At 39.4% G+C, this 10853-nt stretch overlaps 2 protein-coding genes across 5 annotated transcripts; both read right to left on the bottom strand.

Moving 5' to 3' along the window:
* Positions 1-494: 494 nt before the first annotated feature.
* On the bottom strand, positions 495-1632 carry LOC113687617 (protein VACUOLELESS GAMETOPHYTES-like). The gene is made up of 2 exons (XM_027205187.1): positions 1223-1632; positions 495-645 (listed from the first exon to the last, which is right to left on the bottom strand). Exons 1-2 carry the CDS (start codon positions 1630-1632, stop codon positions 495-497), a joined length of 561 nt encoding a protein of 186 aa, XP_027060988.1.
* Positions 1633-3366: 1734 nt separating this feature from the next.
* LOC113743284 (putative disease resistance protein At4g19050) lies at positions 3367-10350 on the bottom strand. 4 transcript variants are annotated; one of them, XR_011814388.1, is made up of 3 exons: positions 9677-10350; positions 3807-8387; positions 3367-3686 (listed from the first exon to the last, which is right to left on the bottom strand). XR_011814388.1 is itself a non-coding variant. In XM_072048939.1 (2 exons), the coding sequence occupies exon 2, from the start codon at positions 8376-8378 to the stop codon at positions 5859-5861; it is 2520 nt and encodes an 839-aa protein (XP_071905040.1). In that variant the 5' UTR covers positions 8379-8398; positions 9677-10350; the 3' UTR covers positions 3367-5858. The 4 variants fall into 4 exon arrangements, 2 of the variants coding, with proteins under 2 accessions (XP_071905040.1, XP_071905039.1); XR_011814387.1 differs by having other exon boundaries at positions 3367-4082; positions 4467-8387; XM_072048939.1 differs by having other exon boundaries at positions 3367-8398.
* Positions 10351-10853: the final 503 nt, after the last annotated feature.

Genomic DNA, 10853 nt, shown 5'->3' with positions numbered 1-10853 from the left:
TTTTAGTATCTAAAGAATAATATATTTTAAAATATTACAATAATGTGCAAAGCACGTGAACTATTACTGGTAAACCCAAAAATTTACTCATTCAAGGTTGTCTCTTGTTATGTCTCCTCTCCTTTGGCTCTAGTCATGGCATTTATTTTTTTGAATAATTCTTTTATATATTTTTATAAATAGTTCCTACAGCACCATATGTATCTCAAGTAGTAGGTGAGCAGCTACAAATAAGAGGCATACACTCCCATCTTTTTTGTTTGCATCTGCTATCCTGTGTGGGTTTCTAGCTGTGGTTGCAGTTTCAGCATGGGTAATTAGACTATGATCAAATGCAGAGGCTTCCGACTCAGGGGCTAAGATAATGGATTGTTATATTTAAAAAACAACATACAACATTAATATTGGTGGAACTGTGGCCTTAGAACATTTATAAATCATTTGATTGATCTGAATTTAGGCAACTTTAGTCGCCAACAGCTCTTGCTCATGTCTCAGTTGTCTGATGTGTTGTTGAAGTAAGCAAGATCATCCTGATGAATTTTAGACCTAATTAAGGGGTGCTTTGCAGTAGCACATTTAATGTCCAAGCTAAAATTACACTTCTGACACATGTAAATGAGGTTTTTAGGGACACCACATGCACTACAGAAAACGGAAGCATAAAGGAGACTCGAACTACGATCAAAAAGGGTAAGGCAATGTTGAGGTTGAGGGTGAAAAGAGTGTATGACCTTCTCGGGCATGTTAGCACACGATTCATGTAGCAATGCACGGCAATGAAGGCAAACGTAAATGGAATCATCGAATGGTAGTCCACAACCAGAGCAGTTACGTTTGAAATTCTTTATACTGTTACATTGAATCAAACGATGGTCGTGGCTTGTAGGTTGAACTTCAATGTATCCATGATCAGGTCTGTCGGAGTCCATGATTGTTGGCACCAACTTGGCACAATCAAGGTCTTCACAGTAGTCGCACGAGGAACATTGGAATAAAAAAACGCGGACTTGGCCATTGACCGCAAAGATTGCAGAGCCTGTCCGGAAGAGTACGAAGCAGAAAGGTCAAGGTGGTTGAGCGTTTACAGCGGTGAAAGGGACGCTCGATTTGTGTTTGTGGAATTGTGAAGCATGATTCATGCATCAAACGTTTGTATTCCGAACAAAAGTAGATAGCTTGATAATATCCAAAAGGTTCGCCACAAATAAAGCAGGAATACTTGTGGTCTTTTGGTTTGTCAAAAGCAGTAACGGGATGCTGATGATTAATCTTAAGTTCTGGACCCCTAATCCTGGAAGGTGTCAAGGCAGCACAAGAAAGATTCAATACGAATTCACATTCAGAGCACCGGTAAGCGCAGCCCCCAAAATGGTCACCACAAACACTGCAACTTTTGGAGTCAGGTGCGATGTCAAATTGAGTAAGAGTGTGATCAGGATGAAAGGGATGCCTCAGATGCCATGGAAGTTCAGCACAGCTTCCATGAACGAAGTATTTAGGTCTCTCACACCTATATACCACTCCTGGAAGAACCTCTTGCTGACACAGTTTACATTTCTCGTAACTCCGTATAACCATTTCCTCTCGCTTAAGCTCATGTGGAGGGCTAAAATGAGTAATGCTGTTCATCTTCACATTCCCTCTGCAAATCTATAAGAAATTTGTACCTGTAGATGTATCATGGAGAAACATGGACCATCAAGAACCAGCATAAACAACAAAAACTAATCACCTGATTTCTTCAGTAACATTTCAGAAATTGTCAAGAGTATGCTCAAGCTCAACTGTATGATAACTCAACTAAAAGCATTCATACGAGAAAATCACAGAATCCCACTTGGAGATTAAGCGGATGCAGATCAGTCGTAAGCTCTAATCAAGAAACTAATCATGAAGAAGTAGAAGACTAATGGAAGAGAATCGCCTTACTTTCCTAGTTTTGACAAGATATGGGTTCAACCGTTCCAGTGCTCGTAGTTAAAATTACGTGGTCTAGTCCTCCATTATATCCACATTGCTAGGTGTCCACCCATTTTGTTTCTGATTGGTAGTACTGCATGACAGATATGGAAGTCTTGACAAAAAATTTCGTACCCATGACCGTAAATTAAAGTCGTAGGCTTTCTTGAGGATAAATTCTAAAGTTATTACGAAAAAATGAGCTGGAAGACCTCGCATAAATAAACCACCTCTGTCGTTCTTTCGCAGACCCAACAACCAACATATTCAACACCCTTCACTGCCGCCGGTAAAAATTGGGAACAGGCAGATGAACCAAAAACTGATGACACTTCGCCAGCGTAATCCTTGCAAAAGCCAATCCCATTGTACTACAGCTGAACTAGAGGGATTTTGGATTGATTTGGCTATGCCCAAGAGGTCCGAGTTGAAGCTCGCATTTGCGCTACACATCTTGCTGGAAATCTGCAAGACGAGGTCCAAAAGCCAGGGAGGGTGGCATTGCTACAGCTTTATCTTGGACCCATTTGCCGCTGTCCAATTTTATACAGATTTTCTATTTTATTTCGTATATTCACTGATGCAATGCTTCATTTAAATGGTGAAGAAGTTGTTGGACATATTTTCTTCCTTTTGATTTCCGATACTTTTTGAATGTAGATGAATTCATTTGATGCGTGAAGCTGGCAAGTGTGAAATACTTTGTATTTTCTGCATTGTCTATATCAATTTTGAGGTACCAGACCTCGCATTTGACAAATGCGAAGTTTGGTTTTCCTTTTTTTTTTTTTGGATTTTGTGGGTTGGAAATTTAAAGTCACTTCGCATTCAGCAAATGCGAGCTCAAGAGTTCGCATTTGTTGAATGCGAAGACCCCAAGGACAGAATTCTACACTCAAAACGCCTCATTTGCAGAAATTTTTTAAAATTCATCATCATTTTGGAAATTTCTCCTTTCTTGACTCGTAGCTTCAGTGAAGCTACCACAAGCCAATTTCCAAGGGAAAAAAGAGAATCCAAGAAAGACAGATACCCATGATTAGCTTTATTTTTCATCTATATTTTACTGTACTTGTAATTATGGACGCTATTTTATGAAAAAGGCCTTTTTTTTTCTCTCTGCTTGTGACCAAAAGTGTAGGAGAAGAGGAGCCTAAATCAATTTGAAGGGCACTAATCAGCTTTCTAGTTTCTACTGGGCCTTTACCTGGCAGCTGAACTCTAATCCGAGTGCTCCCATTGGAAGGGCCAGTCAAATGCTTATTAGTTGAGCTACAAGAAGTTGTCTAGAAGTTGAAAAGGGTAATGGACAGTATTACGAGGTCTTCTTCATTACAGCGAAGCAACATTTGGTTAAAATGAAGTAAGATTTACAATTCCTTGAGAAAAAAGAATCATAAAAAATAAAGAGCAAACAGTCACTAAAATCGGATTCATCAAGCACTTGAAAGAATTTACACGAAGTCATCAATTATTATTGATGTTTTCTGAATGTAACCTTGTATTCCCATCATTTTTCTTATATAGGACACTTGGGTGGACGAGGCTTTGGTGATTTTTATCCACTCTCCTTCCACGTCTGGTTGTGGATTATTTGATTCGACATTTGCGATTCCTGGAAGTCTTGCACCTTTACTCTTTGGCAGACGAAAATCCCACCTTAGGGAGCAACATCAAATTTGACGCATGATATGAAACCATTCTTGGAGGACAGACATAAGGGCCTTTTACAACGAAGCATAAACAAATTCAACAGCAATTCAGTTGCCTCAATTCCCTCAAAAAAGATGATGAGCCCTTTTTTTTTTTTTTTGAAAAAAAAAAGCCATGGACTGAGAGCCTACCAAGTACCCGGGAAAAGAAAAGAACAAAGGCTGATTTCTTAGTGTATGCAGTTGAGAAATATCGAAACCGTAAGCAAGAATTCCCATTTTCTGAGTTCTGAATCATTGTGTGCAATATCCTGGTAGTTGGCAGCATTCCCTTTGAGACTTTGTCCGACTTGTATAACTTCACACGAAGTCCACGTCCGCTTTGCTGCACATGAACTCGAGTCTGCTGTACTTCCTGGCTTTCTCCTCCTTGATCTCATGTCACCACGCCTAGCTGGGATCTCCAGGCTATTTCAAGGAAGATAGCAAGAAAAGTGCAGACTTTTGTGGAGACAATACTCAAAATGAAAAGGTTTAAAGGAGATATGAGATATCCTATATTGACAGTTGCAAACACTATAGTGTACAGTTGAATATATGAGAGACTTATTTTCACAACTTTCTTTCTGATTAACTATTAATTGTTCTCAAATTGGACTAGAGAAATCTTAATTCACCCAAGATATACAGATTGTCATGGTAGAGCGAAGATGAACCAATTTGAGAAAAATCTACAAACAATTTCGACATGTAGAACATTGTATGACAAGCTTAGCTTAGAAACAATGTTAACCAAATTTGTCCTGGAGAGCTTAATGTGAAAATGTTTTTCCCTAGCTCTGAGAATTTTACCTGATGAACACAGCTTTAACTATTGCAGGGGGAGTTGTAGTTTTGGGCACTCCTTGATGCAGAAACGCAGTGGCAAGTCGAAGTCAATGTTAGTCAGCTCTGGTAATCCCCGCAGCTCAATTGTATTCAAACTTGGCAAATTGTACTTCTGCTGTGCTGTGTCTTCCGCCAGAGTGCACAAAGTATCACAATGTTGCACTCTGACAACTGTAAGGTTCTCTGGTAGACACCCTGAAGGCAGAACATGTTCAAGCATGGGGCACCTCCCAACATCCAGAACTTGCAAAGATGGCAGTAGGCACCCGATAGTCTTTAGTTCAGGCAGCTCCCACAGGTGCAGTCTGTGCAAGTTTGGCAACATATGTTTCTTTGAGTTGTTCTCAAAAAGAGATTCCAATTTATCACAAAATTTGACATCAAGAACTTCAAGATTTCGTAGAAAATGTGATTCAAAGAACACAACCGAAAGGCCTGGGCAACAATCTAGATGCAAATATTTCAGATTTTGGAAGCAGTCAGCTTGCAGCAAGCTGACTACATTCTTTAAGCTAAAAGCAGAGGAAATCCACAACATCTCTAACTTTTTACCCAACTCAACAAAATCTCCTGCAGTGTCTTCATGCATCAAAGACTCCATATTTTGGCACCTATCAATCCAACAGCCTCTCATCATTCTGAGATTTTCAGCACCCAGATCAGCTAATGACCTGAAAAACAAATTGTCCTGCAAAAATATGTGCTTGGCATGACTAAGGATATTTTCAATCCCCTTGGGAAAGCTATGTAAACCATGTATCTCCAGTAAGTTTGACTGTTCTTCCAAAGAAGGACAATGCCGGGACTGGAGGTAGATGTCTCTAAAAATATACTCATCCTTGTGAAAATAGAATCCTCCTATCCCACTTTGCAGCTGGATTGGATGAACAAAAAGGTGGAAGTTCTTGATGCTTGCGTCTTCAAAGGGGTGATTTCTTTTTAGAAGCTCCACAAATTCTGCACCACTTAAAGACACTAAAAATCTCTTGCTGTGAGAGACTTCCCCACGCAAAGAAGATATGGCCCATTGATTTTCATTCAGAATCCGAATTGAGCACTCTTTCCTTTTGCTTTCAGATCCTTGAATATTGTGCATATTTGGCAGAGCAAGCTGCACAAGCTGAGTCAAATCTGAGATTCCATATGGAAGATCTCTTATCATCACTCCAGGTAGATCAAGAATCTTGATATCTGCAAGTTCTTTCAAGCTGAAACAATCTTTAAGCAAGAGTTTATGAAGGTTACTAAGACCTTTGAGTGAAGGGAGTTGTTGCAATGATGTTCTGGAGAGATCCAGAACCTCGAGCCTTGTAAACTTTTCCAAGGGTGGAAGAGTCTCTATCTGTCTGCAATTCCTTAAAGAAAGGCGAGTAAGGTTTTGTCACATGACATGGGTGGTAGCTTCTCAAGTAGGGTGTCAGATAAGTCCAGAATTTGAAGTTCACTCACATGCTCCAGAAAATCAGCTATCCTCAATGAACTAAGCCCACACAAGTTGAGCTCCTTGAGGATAGAGAGAGATCTTAATTCTGGAAGTCTTTCAATATTGGTTTCTGAGAGGATAAGTCGCTCAAGGCGGGACAACCCTTCAAAAGTTTCATCTTCCAACATTGTCAAAGCCTTGCATCCAGATAGATCAAGCACCTCCAGTTTGCTTAAAGAATTTAAGGCTGGCAACTTCACCAAGTCTAAACAACATGAAAGTAATAGTTCTTGGAGGCTATGGATACCAGAAAGTGGGGGCAGAACTTTGACTTTTGTTCTTGAAAGGTTGAGCAGTCTTAGGTTTTTGGTTTGTTCAAAAAAATTGGCATCAATTTCGACTAGACTGCTAGCACCTGAAAGATCAAGTACCTCAAGGTTTTCAGGTAATTCTACACAGTTAATTTTCTCTACTTGAGAACAACCTTTCAAATAAATTTCGCAAGCACTAATGTTGGAAGGTAGACAGGATACAGTAGTTCCAGATAGATCCAAGATCTTAAGCCTAGCATTCTTTTTGAATGAGCGGTCTTGGAACTCTTCTATGCCTGCTCCAGAAAGATCAAGAACTTGGAGCTTGCTTAGAGACTTGATACTTGGCAGTCTTGACATTTTTTGACAGCCAATTGCTGAGAGATGCATCAGCTCTGCATTTTCACGAAGAAATGGCAGGGAGATAATTTTGGTATTTGAGAGATCCAGAAATTGAAGCTTCGGCAATGATCTGAAGCTAGCTTCTGGAAAATTTTTAAAGGAGACAGCACCGGAAAGGTCAAGAACCACTAGCTTTCTCCATCTTCTCAAACTCCTTAACCTTTTAATGCTAGAGCATCCTTTTAGGATGAGCTTTTGGAGTTCAGTGAGGTGATAGACCGATATAGGTAAGACTTCTATTGAAAGACCAGCAAGATTGAGGCATTCCAGCTTGGTCAGATGAGTAAAAATGTCATCTGGAAGTCCCGTTAACGACCTAGCATCAGATATTTCAAGAGCTGTTAACATTCTAAGTTCTTTAATGCAGTGAATTTTCTCCAGAAAATCACAGCCCCTCAGCACAAGTACACTGAGCATTTTCATGTCAGACAGAGATTTGGGCAAATATTTTACTCTGGCAGAGAAAAGACCTAGAATTTTCAGCTCCTCATCAGACTCTAAGAAGATCTCTAGGTCTTCCCTGCTGAGACTGTTTCCATCTAGCAAAAGGATAAAGTGTTTCCCAGCTTTCCTCCGTATGCCAGGTGTTTTTATTGCACCATCTTTATGGACAACTCCTCTAATGCCGTGCCACTCATAAGATTTAGCAAACACGTTAGTCAACCCAAGACTATCTGTTCTACCAAATCCAGAATGATGTTTATCTTTCAAATCCAGCATCTGTTTTTCGACACAAAGGTAATTAGCGTCAAGTTCTTTGAGAACTTGAAGATCCATAAGCTCCAAGAGAATCTGATGTCCCTTAGCATAAGCCTCATTAATACAGTTAATAGTTCCAAGATACCCTTCCATTACCCAATAAGCTATCAACTCACTATAATGTATGGCCCCTTCATCACGAAAGAAATGGATGTCCATCCAATTAAAGTCACCCAAAATACCACCTGGAACCTTGTTATATCTGCTGCTGGTTAACAGTATTGCAAGGTTGTTTTTAAAACCTGACAGATCCTCCAGAAGACATTTTAGACCTTGCACTCCAGAATCATGCTGATGGTAACTTAGTAGTTTTGCTATAATAACAACTTCAGCTGGAGTTAATTCCATGTTCCGATTGAGAAAATCTTCCACTAGGCTTCTTGCACCAGTGATCTCAAATACTTTGCTGCCGGCATTTTGCTGCAACAAAGACAATGACTTTTCTGGACTGAGGGGCTTCAAATCCATCATTATCTTACCACCGTCAGTTTTGTGTCTGCCATCCTCATTAAGAGAAGTTATTAACACCTTTAAAGAGTTCCCTGAGAGAAAGTGGAGCAGGCCTGTGATCACGTTATCTTCGATGGACAACTTTTTACCCTCATTATCGAGAATTAGGAGAAGCCTATACGGTGAAAGTCTTGAAAGAATCTTATTTTTCAAGGCTGCCAAATCCATCTCCTCGAAAACGCTATCAACTGCCTCCTCATCATCATCAATTCCCAACTCCCCAACAGTTGAACATATAGACAATTGACAAGCTATGCTGTAATAGAGTGCCCTTTCTATCTGCTTTATGCTCATAGAAACAAAGAGGCTAAAGTCAAAGACATCCTCCTTGAGTGCCAGGGAAGTTACTTTCCTTGCCATCCATGTCTTGCCAATACCTGCTTTCCCAGCAAGGACGATGGTTGAAATATTTTCCTTTTGAAATAGATCAAGTATCTTTTCTTCAAAATTCTCCTCCCTAATCTGGTTCATTTCTGATCCCTGCAAAAGCTCTGGTATCATCAGAATGAATACAGGTTCAAGCAAATGAACAGGAATGTTTGGAATTACAATCAAATAAACTGAAATCAATTGTAGTCCACAACATTTTACCATTAATTCACATTCAAGTTGCAAATATGTTCCTACAAGTTCCAGTTGCTCTAAAGGTGGCTTTCATTTTCAAGCAGAGGTTCCCTAAAAGTTCCACTGGTGCTACGCATTTTGGTGTCTGTGTAACTCCTTTCAATTTTCTCAACTAGCTGTTCCACAGCTAACCCAGACACATTCTTATGGCAACTACTCTTTTATCAAACCTGATGAAGAACATAGTTGAGGTTAGTCACCCAATAAAGTCCATCTGTGTTTCTTCAGGCTGGTAACCTATGTCACCTACTACTGAATTTGTAAAAAACATTGCAAGTGGCTACAGGATAGAGCATTAATCACTTTGACTGACCTCTATAGATACCAACCCCAACAGGAATACAGTGACAATGAATCGAAGGTACTGAAAACCTTACGACCAAAATGTTTCAATACCTCCAACAGGGTCAACTGCATTCTATCTTAACCAAATTACTATATTTCACTGTAAAGTTTGGGACGTGTCCACTTTCATCCTTTTAGCAGTCTCTAGGGATATTCCTCATCTCTTTTTATCACATGAATCTTCAGCCAAGGACCAATAAAATGGCAATCCAATGTGCAAGGCAACCACCACTAAGTTATTCATCTAAATCTTTTTTTATAAGCAGATAAAATCCGGACTGTCGTTGTACATGCAATCTAGAGAGTAAATTAAAGATTAAGAGGGAGAAAAAGAGCATTCAAGAAATCGCTATTTGACTATCTATAATAATATACATCAATGCATGATCATTCCTCTGACTTAAAATACAAAACAAATTAGCCTACAAGGCCAACCAAAGACAGCATTCTTGGTCCTTAATTGTGAAAGTAAGGCTTTTGAATCCTAGGCAAGTCCCTTCATTTCTTTTGGCTGGTTTAGAAAAACATCCTATATAGATCGTTTACTTTTGAAGTAGGCAAATGGCTACCAAGCACCATATTTTCATTCTTTGTGCACTAATCCAAATTTTAAACAAAGACTGAACAGCTTTTTAACATGGGTTATCAAGTATTTAGCGTAAGCAGCAACTTCAAGTATCATCATATGTAAATTAACGAAAACATAAACCAACATTCCACGGTTCTGAATACACTAAAATGAAGAATAACCTGAATGTTCTTAGATAAATTATCGATTAAAAAGGAACAAAAGAGCAAACCTGCAGATTTTGGACCAAAATGGAGAGATGCTATCGCCTATGCAGAGAGCTCAAAGCAGAAAACTTTTTTGTATGTAATATTTGGAACAAGTGTTAGAATTGAAATAACAACAGCCCACTGATCCTTTTCTTTTCTAAATTCTTTATGTTTTCTCTTTTCGGTTTCTTTATGAATTTCCTTTCAAAAGAAAAAGACGACAGGGTGAGAAGATGAAATTGAGCAGGGGAAAAGCAAAAAAGGTACGCGCACTCTAGCCTATGTCTGTTTTTTATTTTCCGAAGCGGAAGAAGAACACACACACACACAAACAATGAACACACGCAGAGGTAACATCGAACACACCGGCCCAAACGAGCAATCTAAGGGGGACCACAAGGAACATCCATCCAGCCAATTGGTGACAGGAGGATGCCCCCATAGACCTTAAATCCAGAGTGAAGACCCCACGATCTTTCGATGTGGGATAAAAACCCATCCCCCCGGCGCAGCTAACCACTCATATGAGGTTGGTATTTTTTTTCCGAGGCGGAAGAAGAACACACACACACACACAAACAATGAACACACGCAGAGGTAACATCGAACACACCGGCCCCAACGAGCAATCTAAGGGGGATCCACAAGGAAGATCCATCCAACCAATTGGTGACAAGAGGATGCCCCCATGGACCTTAAACCCAGAGTGAATAGCCTATGTCTGTTTGGGTTAGTTGTTTTTTTGAGATGTTTTTGAAATAATATTTTTTTATTATAAATATTTTTTCTAAAGTTTTTAGAAGTATTTTTGAGATATATTCTGGGATATATTTTGAGGTATTTTGAATATGTTTTCATGAAGTTTTTTAGAGTTGTTTTTGAAATATATTTTAAAATATTTTTAGAGTTTAAAAAATTTTATATTATTTTTTAATCCATCAATGTCACCATCCTCTCTTTACTCCTTTCTCTCTTTCTTCCTCCTTTGCCCTTTTCCCCTTTCCTCTTTCTTCTCCTCTCTTTCTTCCTCCTCTCCTCCTTCTCCATGTATTTTTTCCTCCCATCTTTCTCCTTCCATTCTTTCGGCCACTCCTCCCTTTCCCTTCCTCTCCTTTTTCCCTCTCCTCGATCTAGTCGAGGCCAGATCAAGGCTTGTGGTCACGACATCATGGCCAGATCATAGGAAGGGGAAAGGGAGGG

This window comes from Coffea arabica, chromosome 5e, assembly GCF_036785885.1.
Source record: "Coffea arabica cultivar ET-39 chromosome 5e, Coffea Arabica ET-39 HiFi, whole genome shotgun sequence".
Taxonomy (NCBI): domain Eukaryota; kingdom Viridiplantae; phylum Streptophyta; class Magnoliopsida; order Gentianales; family Rubiaceae; genus Coffea; species Coffea arabica.
This window is presented reverse-complemented; position numbering and strand designations above follow the sequence as displayed.

Coding starts and splice junctions, on each gene's coding strand:
- LOC113743284 (XM_072048939.1), bottom strand. CDS start 8,378: ATGAACCAGATTAGGGAGGAGAATTTTGAAGAAAAGATACTTGATCTA.
- LOC113687617 (XM_027205187.1), bottom strand. CDS start 1,632: ATGAACAGCATTACTCATTTTAGCCCTCCACATGAGCTTAAGCGAGAG. Junction 646..1,222: donor GACAAACCAAAAGACCACAA/GTATTCCTGCTT, acceptor CGTTTTCTGTAG/TGCATGTGGTGTCCCTAAAA.